This window comes from Artibeus jamaicensis, unplaced genomic scaffold, assembly GCF_021234435.1.
Source record: "Artibeus jamaicensis isolate MK-2021 breed Jamaican fruit bat unplaced genomic scaffold, CSHL_Jam_final contig_497, whole genome shotgun sequence".
Classification (NCBI taxonomy): Eukaryota; Metazoa; Chordata; class Mammalia; order Chiroptera; family Phyllostomidae; genus Artibeus; species Artibeus jamaicensis.
The window spans coordinates 501548-523560 of record NW_026521863.1 but is presented as its reverse complement, the minus strand read 5'-3'; the positions used below and the strand labels follow the sequence as shown (position 1 = coordinate 523560).

Sequence of the window (22013 nt, the reverse complement as noted above, 5' to 3'; positions counted from 1 at the left end):
TCCACGCAACATGAGCACCCCAACCCCGGGCTGCATCCCCCGTTAGGCGAGGCCATCACGGGAGCAGCTTGTTTGCACATAGTGGGTAGTGAGAAGTAAGCCGTGTACTCCAACCCCTGAACTGAGGAGTCTACACTGACAAAATGCTCACAAATATCACCAACTCTTACAGTGTTACTTTAGGCTTAGATGTCGACTCAGGTTATTTTTCTTTGGTGGAGCCAAAGCACAGGTCCCAAAGCAATGCGACCCAATGAAAACAGACGGATGTGAGTTTCGCGCTCACATGCTTTAGCAAGTAAACTTTTTGAAAAGGTTTGACAAAAGATGACTTGGGAAAGATGTTGGGCACTTTTAAGGCCCTAGAAGGTGACAACTGTCTTTGCACTTCTCCCTGTCAACGGCCCTACAGACGAGCTGGGATGGCCCTTCCAGGACTTCCAGGAACCAGCCTGCACAGCACCCACTCACCTCCCCCTCTCCCGAGTCACCACCAAGCCAGCAGCCGGCACAGAAAGCGTCCGGCGCACGCCCTCCACACTGGAGCAGACACACCAAACACACCCCGGGGAGCGGCCGGCCGGAGACAGAGCCACCAACAGAACAGGAGTCCGAATGTCCTGAACACGGGAGCGGCCGGCCAGGGAAGGAAGGAACTATAGTGACCTGTCCAAGGGCAAAGTCACTGGAGAGGAAAACCATCTTGCAAGCGAAGTTCTATAGTTGAAAGAGGAAACAAAACAAAAGAGAGAATTAAGCCCAAGAAAAGCACTAACCGTAAATGAAAAGGATTTATTTTAGAATAAAAGCTACAACAGTCATTAAGCACAACATTGGGTCCATGAGAGGCATAAAAAGTATAAACAAGCAATTTAAACTTGAGAACCTCAAAGAGCTAATACTGTGCGGGAGTCACATACAACAGGATCCAAACAAAAGCAAATGAAAAAAACAAGCAGAGTTTCTGGATAACGAACTTAACGAACACAGTAAGTGTCAATAATCTAATCTGGAGGAAACAGTAGAAAATGCTTTCAGAGGTATTTGTCTGTATTTATCAGAACCCCTCCACTTTTTTTTTTAGTAGCTTCGTAAGAGAAGCTACTCCGTTGTCCTGCGTGGCACCCACCTGGGAGGCGAATCCCTCGCCTGTGTCGGGTGAGTCGCCAGAAAAGCCCGCCTCGCACCGACGTCGGGTAAGTCCATGGGCACAAACAGAGCCTTTCAGATGCCTTGCGACTCCAGTGCCGGCAGCGGAGCGAGAGCCACGGGAAAGCAGCACCCGCCCTCCGCACCCACCAACATCCCAAGGGCGCAGAACCTAATTCCTCAAAGGGGGTGTCCCACAATTAAATTCCATTTTTAAAAAACTGGTTGTGGCATGTGTCTCCTGCCTCCCCAGCCGCACCACATCCCTGCACCAGAGACAGGGGTCCCCTCCTCTGCACCCCAGTCACACGGGGTCGGAGCTCCAGCACCACCCATGCAGGAGGCAGCCCCGGGGGCCCACGCTGCTGGGCTTCCCAGAGCACCGTCTCCAGTGGGGTGGCGGGTTCAGAGGCAGGAACAGCCCCACAGCAGGCGTGTGCGGTGTGGACTCGCTCCCTTCCCCCCACGCCCCTCAGGCAGGGACACGCACCCCTAGCTACCACAGAGGGCCAGGCACGCACACGGCCAGGACAAAGGGACTCTAAGGACATCAGCCTGCCTCTGCAAGCACATGTTGAAGTCCAAGAGTCGCCTGAAATTCACAACACAAAGGAAAACAGTAAGTCAGCGAGCAGGGGGGAGTGTCAAATCTGCCCGATTCGGAGGAACCCAGTCCGTCACCCTGCGGCCCTGCCTGGTGTGACTGTCGTTCAGGGAGGGGGGCCTGTGCTGGGACCCGAGCTGGCTCCTCTGGTGCAGAAGGAAGGGCGGGAGAAGGTGCCCACCACGCTGCCTGCTGAGAGGTGCGCAGCACCAATCCGGGCACAGAAACCTCGCTGCTGGAGGGACCCACCTGCACCTCCTGTCCTTCCAGCGCACACACAGCCATCCTCGATGCTGAAAAGGCACTTTCCACGTTAATGCCCGCCCTGGAACTCAGAGGGTCTTTTTTCGCAAAAAAAATTTCAGCCCTAGCCGGCGTGGTTCAGTGGATTGAGCACCGACCCGCAAACCAAGGGGTCTCCACTTCGACTGCCAGTCAGGGCACACGCCTGGGTTTCAGACCAGGTCCCCAGTTGGGGGCGCTTGTGAGGGACCCACACATCAGTGTTTCTCTTCCTCTCTCACTCCTTCCCTTTTCCTCTAAAAGTAAAAATCTTTTTAAAAAATTCAAATTACTGTCCTAATGTACCACTAAATATATACTTTTTAAAACAGAAGCTTGCCTTGGGCATCTGATCCCACGGACACAATTTCCAACAACACTGGGTGTCGGTGCCCGTGTGACCTCGCGGAACAGCACAGGCCAAACAGGAAGAGGCGAGTTCCGGGGTTCGCTGCCGTCTCAGAAATGCTGGTGAAAGGGTCACATCTTTCTCAAAGCCAAACAAACATGGCCCTAAAACACAAAGATTGTCACTGCACCCTGAGCCCTCACTGAGGAACCGATGCTCTCGCCCAGAGATCTCTCTGATAACCACGATCAGACAAAACTCCTGGACAGCCAGCAGGGGCAGCTGTCACACCTCCGTCCTGGGCCATGTGCTGCCCAAAGGGCCCAGGGAGGGGTCACCCAGCTGCTAATCAGCAGGGGGCCAAGGACCAATGTGGGCAATGCCAGCCAGGGCCCTGCGGCCAAGGGCAGGAGAAGCGCTGTGCGTTTTTCCCACGTTCACGGTAAGAGGAAGAGAGACATTTTGTGCCCGGCACCAGCACACGCCCTGCACTGCACAACCCAGCCTTAGCCAGAAGGAGCCACTTAGCACATCGGCATCCTGGTTTCCCTGGGTAACTTTACACACTCACGGAGGTGGTGCCAGCAGACAGACACCCGATGACAACATTCTCCAGATCGCAGCTTCGGATTCACAGGGACAAAACAGAACCGAGATTCCCAGATCCTCACTGTTTAACATTCCTCCACCTTCTGCACAAAGTCTTCCTCTGCACTTCAGTACGAGACCACCCACCTCCTGCAGGACCGATCTGCACCCCAATGACGTCCTCTTTGTTCTTCCTACAGTGTAAGTGTCTTCGAACTTGTAGTCCTTCTCTATCCAAATTCTTCTCGTGAGAATCTGCAAAGTCCTGTCCTGACTCACTCTGCATTTGTTGTGCTTTCGTCCCTTGGCGCTGACCGGTGTTGGTGCCAGTGCCACCTGTCTGTCCAGGCATTTCCACGGTTCCCTGGACTTCGGCTGAGCAGATGTGCATCAGCATCAGCACGGAGTGACAAACTTTCTCTGTCGAAGAAAGCCCTCGAGATTTCCTTCTCCCCAAGGTCTACTTCCTACATTTGTGTCCATGCACACAAGGAAAACTGGCATGAATCTTAAATACGACAAAGGCTCCCCCAAACCAAGACTGACAGATACGATGCGGTACCTGTGGGCGTGCAGGAAGGGCCGTACCTGGGGGGCAGACGGGCTGAAGGCCACCGCGGTGACGGTGTCCGTGTGTCCTGACAGTCTGTGGGAGAAGGTGCTGGAGCCCATTTCGTACACGTACGCCTGGAAGACAGAACCAGCAGGTACTCTGTGTGGGGACAGTCAACAACCCGCTGTTACACAGGGATGCGGTCTGCTGGGTGACCGTGAACTGCCACAGCGGACCTCACACAATGGACAGAACATGTAAGTCACAAAAGTTTATGAGAACAATGAATTTCTCCTTTTCCCTCTCAGGATTTTTACATTAACAAATCTGTATTATACTCACTACCCTATCACAAGACTCCACCATTCTCTGAACAGTTTTAAACATTTGCTCACGTCTGATGACTAACTTTAAGGAAGGAGTAAAATCTTATTCCAGACTCAATGGCTCAGTGTGAGGCAGCACAGTTCTGCCGCAGCCCAGGTGCTGCAGCTTAGCTCCCCGCCCAGCTGCACAGCTCCTCTGCCTGGGTTTTTCAGCTCAGCAAGGAAAACACAAACCCCAGCCTTCAGTGAAAAGGAAAAGCGAGCTCCCAAAACCCAGGGGACCACTCCCCTGTATATGTGCACAGGAATCCTGGCCCTGGTCCCTGACTGGTCTGCCCTCATGCAAATGAGGACTGCAAATCCTCAGAGTTTGATGGGCCCAAAAGGCACTGTCCTCACGGGTCACAGCAGAGCCACTGGGATTGGTCTGAGCTGCAGAGCTGGACTGAATGGGAAAGCCCCAGTCCCGTTGTCTGGAACAGGACCCCAGGGCTGCTCTCCAAGGGCTCAGTGCTGTCTGCTCCCAGAACGTGGGTTGTGTGAGGGACCCAGTGCAACAACAGTTGCTAGGCTTTGTGTTTTGTTTACTTTTTAAATTTATTTGTAAAAGATTTTATTTATTTTTAGAGAGAGGATAAAGGATGAAGAGAGAGGGAGAAAAACATCAATGTGTGGTTGCCTCCCACACGCCCCCCACTGGGGACCTGGCCCACAACCTAGGCATGCGCCCTGACTGGGACTCAAACTGGTGACCCTTTGGTTCATAGGCTGGCACTCAGTCCACTGAGCCACACCAGCCTGGGCTCAGACTAGAGTTATTAATCTATTTCTTCCCCTCGCTGTGCACCCTGGCATGTATACTTTCCACTGCTTTCATTCAAACTTGGTCTTGAGTTTGGAAAGTGTTTTCTCTTGCTTTCCTAGATTTGTCGGTTTTCATCTCACACACTCCTGTCGTACAGCAAGTTCACTTCCAAGCTCTCGTGTTTCTGCTGCGGCCCCGCTGTTAAAGTCTGCGTTTTCTTAATTTAGTTCAGTTCGTAGGCAACTATACTGTGGGGCCTCATCGGAATAGAAGGTACACTTCTCTGGAGTGGTCTCATGGTCTGTGAGACTCTTTTTGGTTCATCCTCATTTGGTGTAATAAAAAGAGTGGCCACACACAAAGTTTCCATGGCGCCGTGGAGTAGAACGGACTAGAAGTGGGACACGCGGGAGGGCGGAGACGAAGTGAGGCAGGCTGGGGGCACACTGGGGAGGCCCCCGCGCGCCACACGGAACATGTGTGTTTATGTGTCACGCTGCACAGCCAGCAGGCCGTGCTGGGCAGAGGGGCAGTGTGGTCAGCGGGACGGGCCTCCCAGCCCTCGTGAGACCTGCTGCTGTGACGAGGGCATTTCCCTGGTCTGAGACCGCAGTGCAGTTCTTCCGCTTCGCATCCTCTGAAACTCCGTTACCAGGGGCGCGTGGGTTCAGACGAGGACGCCTTCCGCGCAGACGGCCACCGCGGCCATCAGACGCCCTCCTGCCCACTGGCAGCGCGTTGGGCCTCCAAGTCCACCTCACACCCACGTCTTCTCATGCCGGCTCCACTTCCTGTCTTCCTGCTTCCAGTGTCTGTGTCTCTTGACACTGTGGATCTCAGTCATTGTATCTCCAAGCTTCACTCACGTATGTTGAACTAAAACACAGGGATCCACAATTTCAAGGAAACCAGTGTGCACGCCTGGCTTCTGAGAGAACAAAGCCCACACTCGGGCCGTCTCGGGGTCTCCTGGGAAAACGCAGGGGTGTTTGAGCAACTGAAGGTTTTATATTCTACCTGAAAACCAGGACGTTGTTGTATGTAATAAAACGTTACAAAAGACAATTTAATTGAATACATGGGTGGATTGACTGGAATGCATGGATGGGTATGAGACTGGATGTAAAAAAACAATTGAGAGGGAAAACCAAAAATTCCATGATTTTGTTGCTGTTCATGGTGGTGGTGGTGTTGGCACGGTTTTTACTCAAAATTGCAAAAATAATAATAGTAAAATGTTTAAAGAGTATATCCAAGATGGTGGCAAATGGTTCATATTATCAAATAAATGTTACTTATTTTAATGTTTTAGGTTGTTTTAATAAATGGGCAAATCATGAATGAGCTGCATGGCACTCAAGTTCGAGACCACTGGGCTGTCTCTGAACGCGCCCGTGGCGCCCGCCCAGCGCCGACCCAGGAGGTGGCAAAGATGGCGACGGAGCCGCTGCTTATGAGCGGGTAAAATTTGACAGATAACTATTCCTATTTACGAGTTTCATAAAACACTTTTCAATGTTCTTAAAGTTGATTCTCACCAGTTAAACTGAATAAGATATTTCAGAAAGTAAATGCGACTCAAATTGTAAGGTGATTATTTCCAAATAAACGTTACGATTTCCTTGAATTTTTGGAAATTTCTGCGAGTCTTTTTGGTTTCTACAACCCTCGTCGATTTGGAGAGACTTGCACGTTGCCCTCCAAAACGGCTTGTCCGAGTCCCAACCCCAGCGCCTGCCAGCAAACGCCATTTGGAAACAGGATCTCTGCTGGTTTCGGAAACTAAGGACCATGGAGAGTCGAGGACCCAGGGAGTCCGGGGACCAGGGTCCTTGTCTGGGAAAAGAGAGGGGTCCCGGGGCCACAGGGAGGGCAGGCGGCCCGCTAAGGGCAGGGGAAGCCTAGAGCCCGAGAGCATCGCGGACCGGCCGCCAGCAGCGAGTGGAAGCAGGGAGGGCCGTCCCCTCGGAGCCCCCCAGTGGCCCAGCATCAGACCCGGCCTCCAGGCTGTGGGAGCGTAGGCACCTCTGTCGTTGAAGCTGCCGAGTCTGCAATCACTCATCACGGTGGCCACAGGGACTAGCACCAGGCCTTTCAAGCACATGAAGGGCAAACAGCTCTACCAGTCAGTATGTGTCCAACTCTATCGCAAAATACGCGTTATTTCACCATGAGCGCTGCTTTCTCATAACTCAAAGACAGTCCAGCACATACTTAACACTCAGCAAGCAGTTCCCGGGGAGGGATGACTCGGTGAGCGGGACTTAGCGTTCTGCCCTTTGCTCAACACGCCCCAACGGCCTCTCGTTGCCACATGTCACTGTCGGTGAGATACCGCTCATGTGTGAGAGTCTTGTGACTCACACTCCCATCTCAACCAACGTGCACCGCCCCCCCCCCCCGCATGGAGGCCGGGCCTCCGGGGGACAGTGACCAGCACCTACGTGTCTGTCCTCGGCCCCGCTGGCCAGGAACCGCCCACACGGGCTGAAGGCCATGCCACACGGGTAGCTGCGGCTGGGGTGGCCTTCGAATCGGCGCTCACACCTGCGGGGAAATGAAGGCAACACCAGGAGAAAACCATTTTGTCGTTTTTAACACAACTGAGGACAAAGAAATCTCGTCCTTTCCTTCAGAAAAATGGACAAACCAGTAAGAGCGATCGTTTTTATATGTGAGGATATGAAACCCTTGGCAAGGATCTTCGGAAGTAATTACAGGACTTCCCAGAATCGTAATCCCTCAGAGGTCCAAGCTAACACCAATGACATGCTTTACACGTGATGACTATTTAGTGATAAACATATTGTTAAAGACATAAACTAACCTTTTAAAGTCGTAAATTATTTAAGTCAATGATTCAAAAACTTTTGAGAGGTGCAACATTCTATCAAGGCAGGTTAATAAGCCTTACAGCCAACTATACGTAAAATATACGTAAGATCTGTTTGTTGTAAAAAAGCTGTCAGGAAATCGATGCCAGTTTTATCAAGAAAAACTGCCATCGCCTTTGGGGACAGCCAGGGCTGTGCGAAGAGCGCCTGCGCCACAAGTGCCGACACCGGCTGGGCCCCGGGCCCGATGGCCCTGCCCAGGCGCCCTCGGGTGGCCCCCCTCCACGCAGCCGCAGCGCCGCCGTGGGGCTGGGGCCTGCTCAGCACTCCACAGGAGAGCGTGGACACTGCTGCCTGTGCTCTCGTGGGTGCCTGTGCCCACGCGCGGGGCAGGCAGAGTAGGGCTACACTGTCCGTAGGGGAAAGATGAACGATACGAGTAAACAATACAATGACCAACAAGTAACAACACAAGAATAAACCGTTGGCCCGCTTTGCCCAGCACCTCGTATGTACACAGGTGAAAGTATTTACTCTGCGTGTTACACAAAGAATATGCTGGGGTCGTTAGGCCTAACCTAGCAGCCAGAACGTCTTTGCCAGGACAGGGCAAAATCTGAGCAGGTGCCACTGCTGTGTGACAGCACCGATGGCTGCTCTAGGCCTCTCGACGCGCGGGCCACGGCCCCGGCAGGGCAGCGCGAAGGCGGCCGTTTCCCTCCCCGGCAAGTGTGGGCCCCACTGAGTGTGCGGCAGACTTTTCTTTGGTGAAGGAAAGTCTGGAAAAGGACGCCAGACACGCCTGCCGCTGTGAGCGCATAGTGCTCCGTGGGGCCGAAGGCAGCGTGTTCCTCACCCCCCGCCCCGGCTGCCACCGGCCGCGCAGGACAGGCCTCACCTCAGGGTCCTCAGGTCCCAGAGTCGGACCCCGTCACCTACGGCTGTCGTGGCAAAGAGATTATAGGCCTCGGGCTGTTGGGTCGCGAAGGATGATCCCTGCAAAGCAAAGGACGAGACGGTGGTGTGTGTCCTGAGTGCTGCTGCTGCACCGCTGAGTCTGCAGGGAGACCTGAGGGACTTGTTTCTTCCCTGTACCAGTTCGTGACCGGACTCCCAAACCCCTCCACGCGGACAGCTGCCCGCCGTGCGTCCCACCACCCGAGATTCACTGACGCCATCTGCCCTGCGGACCCTCAGGACCCAGTAAAGACACACACGGGAAAGACGGCAGCGCCGAGATGGCAGTCTCCACCGCTGGCTGTCGAAGACGGGTCACAATCCAGCCAGCAATCTGCTCATGGCTGTGCCCCAAGACCCTTGTGACAAGCCAGGTGAGAGGCGGCGTGTGCCACCTGGCGCCGACCCTGAGGGCACGCGCCCCGACTGCACCGGCAGCAGCAGGCTCGCCGCGCCCGGGCTGCTGCAACCGACAAATGGTGGGATTGGCGCCTTGTGAGAAAGCTGACTGCACCCTCTACACGGCATTTGCTCCAAAACTGAGCTGTCTTACGGTTCTCGACAGTCTCTTTCCTTCTGTGTGGAGAGTCCCGCAACATCAGGGCAGACGTAACGAAGTCCGTTCAGGGCGTTTGTGCCTATGCTGCACCCCCGCCAGCAGAGAGGCTCCCCCAGGACCGGAAATACAGACTTGGACAAACCCAATGGCAAACCAACACACACGTCGAGTCCCAGCTCTACACCAGACGGCCTCCCTTCCCGTCCACCCGTCACACCTGGGCGGTGCAGACCGCCTCACGCCCACCTCCAGGTGAGCCGCATCCCTCATACGCGTCCCACCAGCAGGGCCTCCCGCTCCAAACCTGGGCCAGCCAGTGGCCCGAGGCCGCGCACGAGCAAGCGCACAGAGTCAGCAAACCCCCGAGATGCTCTCCCAGGCACGGGGCATGTGCGAGGCTCTGAGCACAAAAGGAACAAACTCGGCTCTGGTTCGACGGACAGGCAGGAAAGCAGGGTCCGTGAGGTGCCCACGCCTCCCAGTGGCGCCGGAGGGCGGACCACCGACAGAGGGCGGCAGCGCACACAGTCAGAGGCTTCTGAGTCTCATCGGCTTCCGTGCAGACCGAGTTCTTGCAGCTTCCCAATAAACCCCAGAAGGAAGAAAGAACAGGACAAGTGAAAGAAAAATAAAATAGGTATTTATACGGAGAGGATGACAGACCGGTGTCCACACAGGAAAGTGATGAGAAAGAAGGTGACGGATCAAAGCACAAAGACCCCAAATGTGTTTGTGACACAGACGCAGGCCCAGCTTGGGGGTGACCTGAGGGAAAGGGGGGCAGGTGGAGGTGGGCAAAGGGGGGAAGTGGGGCAGAAAGAGGCGTCACTTGGGGTGACGGGCGCAGGATGATGTGCAGGTGATGTCTGGCAAGCTGGACGCCTGGTACCCGTATGGTTTTGTGAGCCTGCGCCACCAGCACATTCAAGGTAGAAAGAGAAGAGCGGTGACCGTGAGGGGGACGAAGGCCACGACTCGGAGACCAGGCGGACGGAGGAGCCACGTCCTCACTGTCCGCAGCGCATCAGAGATGGACGCAGCATGTGGCAGCAGCCGGCAGGAAACGCGTGTGAAGGGGACACCACCATACAGGGCTCCCGCCGACCTTCAGGCCTGGCCGGTCCCCTCCAGCCTGGTGACAGTGGGCGTTTCCAACGAACTCTCCCCGAGCTGCAGCAACCGAGGGCCCAGAGGAGCCTAGAAAACCTGACCGGTGCTCAAGTCCACCACCACGTTCCAGACAGCGCCCGTCAGAGCTCCGGCTTTGCACAAACCGTCCGCTGCACCTTGAGAGCACACTGCACACCTCCAGATGCTGCCGGCCAGACTTTGACCCGAGACCTGTGTGCTGGCTGGTCTCCCAGAAACTGTGCCCCGCGCAGGTGCGCCAGACTCCGACACCAACACCTGCTTCTCCCGGTGGCAACAGGCAGCTGTCACTCCAGTCGGCAAACACCAGGTGAGCGGATTCCCGGTGCGAACGCTGTTCTGAGCCCTCAAAGCACTGGAACACCCAGTGCCCCGGTGTCTGCCAGCCCGAGGAGCCCTGCAGGGTCCCACGGCGAGCGTCCCTGCAGTGGGGAGGGCGCAGGGGTCAGGTGCAGGGAGACGGGAGGACACTGGGACGGGAGGGGTCAGGTGCGTGGGACCACGGCGTTCACATCTGGAGCAGAGGGCCTGTCCCGGCCACAAGCAGCCGACCCCGGGGACACGAATGAAAACATGGGAGGCCACCCTGGCGGGGCCAAGCTGTGCGACTGGTGTCGTGGGTGCAGTCACTGTCTCGGCAGAGGCCTCGTGAAGAAGTCGCAACGCGCTGCACGGGGGCACCTGCCATGCGGGAGGCCCTGCCTCGCGGTGTTTCGGATCCTTCAGTCTGTGATCCTGCGGGCGATTCTGCACGAGTTCGGAAAGCAACGTGATCTTCTCTCCAACGACCCTCTAAGCTGGAGTTTTCCGCATATAAGCCAGGAAAACTTTCCCGTATCATAGTTTCAAATGGCTTAATTAATCAGCCTCCTAGGGGATACCGATGGGAAAAGGAGTCGAGGCAGATGCCTTCAAAGATGCCAACCAAGAGACCACAGAGGCCCCGCCGGGAAGCAAACGACCCGCCCTGCAGGTGCCCCCCACAAAGCCCCGTGCTGGCCCCGCCCCCCAGGCCCACTCGTCCATAAGGACCGCGAACTCGGCGCCCAGGACGGCACTTTTTCCCACTCGCACGGGCTACCCGCACGGGCTACCCGAGCGGCAGGGAGCGTGCAGGGGCCCAGGGACGCCGCACTCAGACTCAGTCTTGCTCCCGTGCAGCGAGACTTTAAAAACCGGTGCCCTCGCATGATGACCTCAGGCGGCACTGGGAGGCCGGCCCTCGACCCGGAGAGCCAGTCCCAACGCGAGCAAGTCACAACTGCGGCTGCGCCCCAAACGCGCTGCCGCTCCGAGGTCTCCGGGGCCGCTGCCCCGTGAACGACAAAACCCCTCCGAGCCGCACTAGACTCGAGTCCATCCACCCGCTCCCCTCTAATCCTGAGCCTGGACCCTCCGCGGCGGGTGTTTCTGAGCCGTTTCTCTGCCAACACGGAGCAGCCGCACGTGAAACCTGGAAGGTGTGGGCGCAGGAGGCTGCCCCGCGGTCGCGCCTCGGTGTGGCCGCCCCTCAGGCCCCCGGAGCGGGACACCCACGCCCTCGGAGGGATTTAAGCGAGCTCGTGTCACTAGCAAAGCCAAACGAGCCCTTAAAACAGCCCAAGAACCACGCACAAGCCTTAGCGTCCGACACGACGTGAAGACCTGCCTGTGTCAGATGCCGAGGGTCGCCTCCAGCGCGGCGGCAAACTCACGACAGCGCAGGGGGGCTGCGTGGGCTCCACACCAGAGCGGGACGTCTCGCGAGTGACACGCGGCGGCGTGCGGCACTCACCTTGTTCTGGCAGATCTGGTGCACAGGCCGTGCGTGGGCTCCTGCGACCACGGCCACGCTGCGGCCGGCGTTGAGGTCGAAGACTTCCAGGGCCCGGTTCCGGCCCGCGGCCAGCACGAGGTCTGCGAGGGCACGTTAGGGACGCTCTCAAGCCCTTTACTCACTGAGGGGGATGCTGCCCCCGGGGGTTGAGGGGGGCAGGTGCGGTTACACCCAGCCCCATGCCCCAAGCTGCCCGCATCTCCAGGTGCCTGTGGAGCCTGGGGGGCTGCTGCGGACAAGGGGGAGGCCCTGGGGGTAGAGCAGCTCTCGAGATGGAAGTCCACGAACTCCCCTAACAGCTGAGTGAGGGCCGAGGGGGGCAGCGGGCAGCATGGCCGGCGCATGCGCAGGCAGTGGGCTCGGGAGAGGACACCGAGAGGAACGTCACAGAGCCCGCAGGGCCGGCCGGCGGGGCCCAGGCTGCACAAGTGAACAGGGACACGTCACAGGGGGTAAGAGGACAGTGCACGAACTCAGGGTCACGTCACCCCCAGAACTACCCAACTGCCCGTTTAGCTGAGAATGCTGGACAGTATACACCGCAGAAAAAATGCACAAAACCACCAAAAAGCGTGCACTGCAGACCTAGTGCCGGGCGTGATGCCGAGCGGCCACCAGGGCAGATGCCACTGGGTGTGAGGCTGGGCAGAGCGGGCAGAGGGGCCCCCACAGCTGCGGGGACAGAACGACAGGTTCTGCCCAGCGGTGGCGGTGTGCTGTTTTTAGCAAAGGCTCTAGAACACAGATAACACTATCTAACAGAACTTATATAATAGACATATTCTATTAGATAACAACGTCTAATAGAATAGAATATACTAGAACTCTCTAACACCTTACACCAGTCCTTATGAAATTTCCGCAACAGAACTCTTCAAAAGAATCTAAATCAGGGCTTTGATAAATTAAAATGTTACAAAATAAATTCCTAAAGGTTATGATTTTTGCTTTTAAATAAATTTAAATCAAAGTTTTTAAATTAAAAGGGGTGCTGCTGGCCATAAAACCTCAGAACTGCACTGGTTTGGGCTCAACCTGACATCCCACTGAATGGCAGCAGCTCCCAGGCTCCCGTAGTGGGCGTGGCATTGACCTTCACACACCGGAAGTTTCCAGGCGAGCCTCCCGCTGCCCAGAAGAAACAGCAGGTGAGACTCTGCTGTGCCAGTTTTTTCCCTGTGGGGCGCTCTCCACTGTTGGGATGCACCTGTGACATTATCTGGAATCGATTACTCAGAGTCTGCATGCCCCCCGCCCGCCCCGGGTCCCACACGCAGCCCGGAGCTCCGGAAGAAAGGATACAGGAGTAGAACTCGTTGACGGCGGACAGGCAGGTGATCTCCGCAGCGCCCGCCATGGGGAGCCTGCAGACAGGGCTGCATCGGCTCCGCTGTTTGTACCTGGAGAGAAGGCGAAGATCAGCAGCCTTGCTCGCCTCCACTACCACGAAGCATCCCACCCACAAATCATCCAAACCAAGTTTTCACGGCACCTCATAATCATGTTCTACAGCTCTGAGCGAACGTGAGCTACCTTGACCTCACTTTGCAAAACGTCATGAAAACCCTTTTTTTATATACAGCCACAAGTAACTCGCTGCTGTCTATGAGACAGCACGCCTTTCTCCTGATCCTAAAGTAATTCTGTGTATGTAATGAGACATCCCGTCGCTGCTAAAGGGTTTGTATTTCCGTTCAAACATGCTCTCCTGATGCTTCCCTAAAGGCTTGGTAAGCGTGCGGTCTGAACCCTGATGATGGGTGGTCAACAGTGTGGGGAGGGCGGGGCAGAGGAGTGGGGAAGCACTGGGCTGGCGGTCTGGACGCAGGCAGGTGAGGGGCCGAGCTGCTGGGGGCGCTGTGAGGATGAGCCAGGCCGCTGACCACACCTTCCACGGGCGGGACGGTGCTGCACGGGGTCTGGGCCCACCGATGGGTGCTCCTGGGGTGATGAGGGTGCAGGACAGGACTCCCACATACAGGGGACCAAAAGGGGCAGCTCAGAGAGCACTGGCCCCACGGGAACGCCAGGGACAAAGTGGGTGAAGCCGCAGGTGTGGGGACGGAGCCCAGGGACAGCAGGACAGCCACCAACAGAGAGAGCAGTTGGTGCAGGGAGGCTGCCGAGTCTGGTGGACCACAGAGGGGAGGGAAGGCACATCAGAGAGACAGCGGGTCCTGTGAGGGGACAGGACGTGGGAGGACTCGGGGCTGAAACACCAGGCAGTGGGCAGGACCCAGGAGGGGCTGCAGCAGTGAAGATGAAACAGCTCTGAGGGGCGGGGGCGGGGAGGGGACACCGGTTTAAGTCACGCTGTCGGTCAGCAGCAGCTGCACCCATTTCAACCCGACAAGAGTGCCCCAGGGATGGGGGCCAGGAGTGCGGCCTGGCTGGGTGTGCCGAGGGCCACAAGTGTGGAGGTGCTGGTGGTGCGGCCCCCTCAGCAAAATGGCCCAGGGAGTGGCAGGTACAGACCAAAGCCACCAGGCCCGCTGCCACCTGGGGTAACAGCAGCCTGGTGACGGGTGCTCGTGGCCTGTGGCCACGCAGGTAAAGGTCCTGTACTTGGAGCCCAAGGGCTTGGGGGTTAGTGGCCGCTTCCAGCCGAGGCCAGTGCTCGCGGGTAAAGGTCTGAGAGTGACAGGCCTGGGGAAGCTGTGCCCAGCACTGCCCGGGGAGCACAACCCGGGATGCAGGACGGCCACCCGCTGGGACACGATGCCGCTGAGCTCTCTGCAGCCCCCGGTGCCATGCGGCCACGTTCGTACCCGTGACGCAAGGACCAAGCACAGCTTGCTCCTCTACAGAAGGAGGGCCCAGGAGGGCCGGCCACCGACCTTTTCAGCTCATCTTTGTGAGTGTCCACATGGTACTTGAGCAGCAGCAGCTCGGGGCCCGAGGACAGCAGCAGGAAGGCGTCCAGATAGTAGAACTGGGCAGCACGCACGGGCCGTGCCAGCACGTCCTTGCCCTGCAGAGCACATGGCACCTCGGAAATGCCGTTGCTCTCAGCGGGGCGCGTCCGCCCAAGCCCCGAGCACAGATGCTGCCGGTCTCGGCTCAGCCCGCTCCCCACCGTCGCCGCTTCTGGTCCCCTGAGTCCTCTACACGAGGTTATGGGGTCAAACTTTCCTGTCACCAGCGTGGGGAGGGCGGCCATCAAAAACCAGAAGGAAAGACTTAAAACTCGGCAGCAAAGATATTCACTATTGAGGATTCTGTTAAAGCCAGAATCTTAAACGGTTTCCAACAGCAGGTGTCGGGCGTCCGCGCTCACTCGGCACAGCCCACAGGTGGGGCGCTGGTCCCGCACACGCGCCTCCTCCGCCCGGCCCAGACCCTGAGCCCGAGCCCTTCTGGGTTAGCTCTCCTGGTGTCCAGCCCCGTTTCACAGTGAGAGGCACACACACGAGAAAATGTGACCCGGGTCCCGTCGCCCCTGCCCGCCCCACCACCTCCCGTCCCCCTTCCCGGTCTGCTGCCCAGCAGCCTCCCCCGATGCACCCAAACGGCTGGTTTTCTCCCCAAAAGGCACTTGCTCCCTGTGGCGCACCCCGGGCCACCATTCCCTCTGACACTTAACGTGTTCCCGCAGGTCGGTGCTGTTTTGCCATTTTGAGTCCATAGCGAATGTAAGGCATGTCTAACTGCAGGCGTGTGTGCACGTGTGTGTCATGCACACGGGCCCTTCATGACGCTCCCGTCACTAACAGTCGGTGCCTTGAAGCACACAGCCGGTCGGCCCTGTTTCCCAGCCTCCTCGCCGAGGGTCAAGGTCAGCCCTTGAGGTTGTGATCGCCCAGCTGTCTCCCAGGCACAGGGACGGGCACCAGAGGTTGGCACAATTACCAGGCACAGGACAGCCTCCCTGCTGCGCGCGGACCACAGCCTCAGCGTCCTGTCCTGGGAGGCAGACAGCAGCCATCGGCCATTGTGGCTCCAGCCCAGGGTGCTCACGGCCCCGTCGTGACCTGGCAGGGGACAGACAGGAGGGAAGGACTGGGGTCATGGTCAGGTGACATCCAAAGCCCACGGAGGCGGTGACATCATTGTAAGGCTTCCGGTGTTTCTGAAGAACATGTTCTTAAAATTCACATTTTTTAAAATATGAAGTTCAAAGTTGTGGGCTTCTGAGAGTAGGTTTTAAGAGAACTGTATTCATTCATTAGGTCAAATAGTTTTTTGGTGAAGGAAAGAATAAACAAATGGGACCTCATCAAATAAAAAGCTTCTGCACGGCTAAAGAAAACAGCATTAAAATGAAAAGAGAGCCAACTGTTTGGGAAAATATATTTGCCAATAAAACTTTGGACAAAGGTTTGATCTCCAAAATATATAAAGAATACATACAACTCTGCTATAGGGAAACAAACAACCCAATTAAAAAATGGACAAAGGCCCTGAACAGACACTTCTCCAAGGAGGACAGACAGAGGCCCAGGGACACGTGAAAGGATGCTCAGCATCACTGGCCGTCAGAGAGATGCAAATGAAAACCACAATGAGACACCACCTCACACCGGTCAGAATGGCCAACATAAACAAATCAGCAAGTGCTGGAGAGGATGTGGAGAAAAGGGAACCCTAGTGCACTGTTGGTGGGAGTGCAGACTGGTGCAGCCACTGAGGAAAACAGGATGGAATTTCCTCAAAAAACTAAAAAAGGAACTGCCTTTTGACCCAGCAATTCCACTACTGGGATTATAGCCTAAGAACCTGAAACACCAACCCAAAAGAACCTGTGCACCCAATGTGCATAGCAGCACAATTTACAATAGTCAAGGGCTGGAAGCAACCTAGGTGCCCATCAGGAAATGAGTGAATAAAAAAAAAAACAAACTGTGGTACATTTACACAATGGAATTCTATGCAGCAGAAAGAAGGAAGGAGCTCCTACCTTTTGCAACAGCATGGATGGAACTAGAGAGTATTATGCTAAGTGAAATAAGCCAGGCAGTGAGGGACAAATACCGTACGATCTGACCTGTAAGTGGAACCTAATCAACAAAACGAACAAGTGAGCAAAATAGCACCAGAGACACAGAAACAAGACTGACGGTGACAAGAGGGGAGGGTGGGGGTAACAGGGCAAAGAAGGGGAAGGGGGGAGTCCAGGCACGTGGTAAAGGGCCCGGGGACCGGGACAACTCGGGTGGGGGGGACTGAATGTGGGAGGTGGGTGGGAGGAGCAGGACAGAGGAACAGGGGAAATGGGGACACTGTAGCGGAACGACACAAAAACGAAAAGCGCGGAAGAGCCTCATACAGCGCACAGAGGCCTGCGGGTCCCGAGAGCACAGAACCGCATTCCTTTGCGCAGAAGGGAAGCCCCACGGGGGCCGCGGAGCCCACCCTCAACCCGACTCGGGCAGAACCTGAGGAGCTTTGGCCACGCGGCCGGTCTCACGGTGCCACCCTGGGGGGCTCTGACGCCCCCAGATGGTTGATCTCACGGCCGCCACCGCCCGGCTCCCCAAACGCACAGGAACGCAGAGCTCCCCTCTTGCCACTGGCTCCCCCGTCTCATCGACATGGAGCCAGGCAGCGGGTCCCTCAGACACCGTGGCTCTTATGTCTGTGGCCACCACGCCAGCCAGTCATATCCGAGGGCCGGGCGGCTGGGAGGCCAGGCCAGTGGAGGCACAGGCCTGGGCCCAGACACTGTCGGTGCAGCCCCCACCCCGACTGTCACAGAGAAACCAACCACGGCCCGAGGGGCGGCGGGCACTCTGCAGCCTGCACAGCCCGGTGGCGGGCACGTGGGCAGCACCACCTGCGGAGCCCACAACTCCAACTCCGTGAGGGAAGCCGTGGAGAATAAGCCACCATGGCTGTGGGCACCCTGCCCTGGCCCCTGCTGCTGCCACGTGGAAATCACACTCCATCGTTTGCTGAGGACTCGATGAGCCCCGCTGCCTCCCGGCCACAAGAGTCAGGGATCCGGAAGAACCACACAGCTGGCAGATCCGAGAGGGCCCCTCGGCAGTTCTGGGACAGGCCGGAAACCAGCGGCCATCGGAGTGGCTTTGCTGCCCTCTGGTGGGCACTTCTGGGAGTGCCGTCACCTCTGCTGCTTAACTGACAAGTCGCCAGGAAGGGCGGCGTGACCTTGCCCTGGACCATGTGTTCGGGGCTCCGAGACCACTGCCACCCCTGCCAAGGGGCCTGAAGGCCCCAGTGCAGCCGCCCTCTTGGCCCAGGAAGCAAGGGCCCCGCTGCCGGGCTGCGGGACCTGCGTGTGCTGACATGGTGGCCACTCCGAGCCCCACACACAAGCACAGAGCGAGGGGGGCCACGTGGCCCAGGGACACCGACGGGAAGTCACGGCCCGTCACGGCCCGATCATCCAGGGCCACTGCAGCTCCCAAGTCGTACCCTGGCCCTCCCCTCCCTGCTGTCCCTGACAAGCAATCAGCCCTCCAGACAGGGTGCACGGGCCCCAGGCCCGCCCTGAGCCCCCCAGCCCGGGACGAGCGCAGGTGGAGGGAAGAGGCAGAGGCTCACTTCATGGTCAGGAAAATGCCCCGAGCCGAACGTCCTCCTTTCAAAAAGATGGTTCTGTTTGTCCACCACCTTTCGTGGCATTTTAATGGAAATGGAACGTGTCCTGGCCCTTGTCCCTGGGTGGGGTGCCGCCGACAGTGGTCCTGCGTGGGGGACGGTCTCCCTTCCAAGGGGAAACCTGAGCTCCTTCACCAAGTTGGACACAACTGTCACCTGCCGCCCTCAAACCCGCGCTGTGCCCTCAGGGACCGAGCGCCCTGCAGGGAGCCCTAGTTCAGCGCCAGGTCCTCCCCACAGTCAGACTGCCCAGCACGGCCTCACCCGTCTTCCTCTGCTGCCCTCTGGGAGCTGGGAGGCCAGCCCTCCTTCTCGGGCTGACTCGGCCATGATTTGCTGCCAGGGCTGAGGCCCGAGGGCCCTTCCCCAAAATAGACACCGAGCCCTTGTTTTAACGAGGGCTGAAATATCACTGTGTTTCCTGAAGTCAGCAGGCCACTTTTCCCAGCTATGAAACACCTCAAGCAACATCCAGAGGACACGACTGCCGGGCAACTGTGTGTGCCGAGCTACACACACTTGGGGTCCCTGGAGTCCACGAAGCCCCCCTGGGGCGCCCACTGCAGCAGCTCTGAGCTAGGACACCGTGTACTGCCCGCAGACGCCCAGCACTGGGCTGCCCCTCCAAGGACATGGCCCTGGACAGGGAGCCATGGGCCTGGGACACCCTGGGGGTATCTGTCCCCGCAGGTGCGGTCATCTGCTCCTGCCCCAGCCCCACCTCTGCAGTCCAGACACTCGTGGGTTTCTCTGGGCTGTCGTTGCCGGTGTTGCTGTGTCTGCCCCGCAGGTCTGGGGGCAAGCGGCTTCTGGAGCTGGGGGCAGAGGGCAGGGACGGAGCCCACAGTGGGGTCAGGAAGTTGTCACGACCACAGTCTGGACAGGGCTGTGCTGATCTGACACCTGCTCGCTGGAAGGTGACGCGCCTCCCTGCACTCACGGCAGCGTCTGTGCGCACCCTCCCGCCTTCCATAGCGTGCCAAGGGTGGTGCGGCCCGACTCGGCCTCACTCCCGACCCGACCCGGCAGGCCCCAGCAGGCCACCGGCTCACAGGGCACAACCTCTCCGGGCAGCAGGGCTCCACAGAGTACGGCTTGTTAAATCCCTGTGTCCTCCCCAGTTCTGCTCTGTGCTTGTCTTTAAGGAAACAAAACTGGCCTGCAGCTATTAACAACTAAAGAGACTGGCCAGCAAATCCTCGTTCACTGAAGTTTGGACACGGTTTACCTGAGAAAACAGCAGGTGTCCCAGTGAGATCGGCATCAGAGACCAGCAACAAGTGGTTGGCTAGGCCACAGGCCAGCCGCTGCCCATCTCCTGCCAGAGAAAACAAGAGAGGCCCTTAGGACGGCAGCTTCCAGGAGGCAGGCCTGCAGGAGGAGAGGTGCAGAGCTCGGGGGCACCGCCCGGCGCTGCCTTGAGAAGCGACAACTCCTGAGAGGAGCAGGCTCCGGCTTCCCTCGCTGGCACAGTCCCAGCACTGCAGGCTGCATGGCTTCCTTCCAGGAGCCAGGATGCATGGCAGGGTGGCCGCACCCCGAACCCTGGGTGCCCATGTAACCCTGCGCCGCCCAGACTCCTGCCGGCAGAGTTTTCAGCGACACCGCTGGCTAAGCAGCTCCGTCTAAACCTCGCCCTGAGAGGAGACAGAAATAAACCTTCAAACCTGAGGACCCTCAACGCACAGTCGCACGCTGAGCAACAAGCATATCAAATGTCACAAGGGCATTAGTTCACTGGAAAGACTACAGATCTGATCTCCCAAAATTACTTTAAAATGCCTTTGGCTGGAACTGCATAAAGAACAGAGGGAATTTAGCACAGCTGTCAATCCTGAAAACCTTCAGGAATGCACTAGAACCCCCAGGCCCAAGGCTGGCCACGCCCTGGAGAGTGGCGGACGTGACTCAGGCCCCGCAGCTGCCTCCCCTCCCCCATCTCATGCAGCACAGAGCCGGGTGCCAGGTGGGGCGTCTGACACCGGGGTCCGGGTGCCCCGAGGACAGACGGCTGCGGGAGAAGCGGCAGTGCGAACAGGACACCTGGGGCGTCTCCTGTGCACGCTCCTTCGCCCACCTGGGACCTGGTGACCGGTGTCCAGGGCAGGTGCTGTCCGTTCAGCCGGCCCTTCCTTCCCGGAACCATCCTGCCAGGCCTGCCCATATGCCAGAGGAGATGGCGAGTGGACACGGGGACGCGGGGACACAGGGACAAGGGGCACAGACCTGGGAGCCTGCACCTGAGCACCAGCCCCACTAACTCACAGGGCGGGGAGATAGTCCGGATCCCGACTAGTCCATCTAAGCGCAGGCCCTGCTGCACGGCCTCGGGCCACCGAGAGTCGGTGAAGCCCGGGTGCAGCGGTGCCTCCCCGGACACCGACCTGAGAACTGGATGCAGCACACGGCAGCCGGGCCCTGGAGGACAGCAAGCTGCCTGCGGAGCGCGGTCGGCACGGGCTTCTCCAAAGGGTACTCCTCGCTGGAAGGAAGACGGGCGAACACAGAGGCCAAGGGAGGGTCCAAGGTCAGGCGGGAACGAAGATCAACGTGGTGGGGTTTCCCCACTTCCCTGTCTGGTTTCAGCCCGTCACACGGGAACCTCGCACACGGTTGCTCTCAAAGTGACGGGACAGCTCCTTAGAGTAGACGGGGGCCTCTCAGTGCCCCGGATGCTGGTGTTTTTAGAACAAATTATCAAGAATGCATCATATTCACCATCAACCGACCCAGACACCTGACGGCTGGGGGGGTCCCCAGGGGAAGCGTCCTACTGCCCAGCCCAGACCCTAGGCGAGGGCCAGGTGACACCGACCACCCACAGAAGGAGCAAGTGGCCCCTTCACCGGAATGTCACCCCCCTCCCAGGGTTTGGGAGCAAGGGCAGCAGGCCCGGCCGCCTCTCCACACAGTGTCCCCGCCCGCTACTCAGGGCAGGCGCCTGCTGGGCGGCCTCGAGGCGGCGGCCGGGCCAGGCCAGGGCCAGCAGGCTGTGGGGGCCTCGCGTGCCCTCCCCACTCCGGGTCCCAGACCCACACACAGACTGAAGCCCGCACCACACGGTGCCACCATGGGTCCTAGAAATGTGGTGACAGTCAGAGCACAGCAGGGAGCCAGAGCAAGAGCAGCTGTGATCGGGAAGCACATGTGCTTACCCACACGTGTCACACACTTATCTACACATTTGCACACACATATCCACATTCGTACCCACGTGCATGCCTGCACTTGTCCAACCGCATTTGTGTGCTTATCTACATGTGTGCATGCATGTGTACCCACATGTCAGTCACATGTCTGCACCCCGCCCACACAGGTTCACACTTATGCTCACACTTGTTCAAACAAGTACCCACACACATGTCCACACTACCCACACATGTATCCGCATGTGCATCTGCATGCATATCCACACTTATCCAGGAACGTATTCCCACATGCTTCCCCACACGTGTCCACACGCCTGCCTTACAGCACAAAG

General features: G+C 57.8%; 1 protein-coding gene across 1 annotated transcript in view; it reads right to left on the bottom strand.

Annotated features, from left to right (window-relative positions):
* Positions 1 to 22013, bottom strand: part of WDR27 (WD repeat domain 27) — a 72591-nt gene that overhangs the window by 37416 nt on the left and 13162 nt on the right. Inside the window, exons 14-22 of the mRNA XM_053668711.1 lie at positions 20917 to 21014; positions 19761 to 19850; positions 15821 to 15942; positions 14809 to 14942; positions 13274 to 13371; positions 11930 to 12051; positions 8389 to 8486; positions 7101 to 7203; positions 3561 to 3659 (exon numbers count right to left, since the gene is read on the bottom strand). Of these exons, the coding sequence (XP_053524686.1) occupies positions 3561 to 3659; positions 7101 to 7203; positions 8389 to 8486; positions 11930 to 12051; positions 13274 to 13371; positions 14809 to 14942; positions 15821 to 15942; positions 19761 to 19850; positions 20917 to 21014 (964 nt within the window). The remainder of the gene's footprint in view (positions 1 to 3560; positions 3660 to 7100; positions 7204 to 8388; positions 8487 to 11929; positions 12052 to 13273; positions 13372 to 14808; positions 14943 to 15820; positions 15943 to 19760; positions 19851 to 20916; positions 21015 to 22013) is intronic.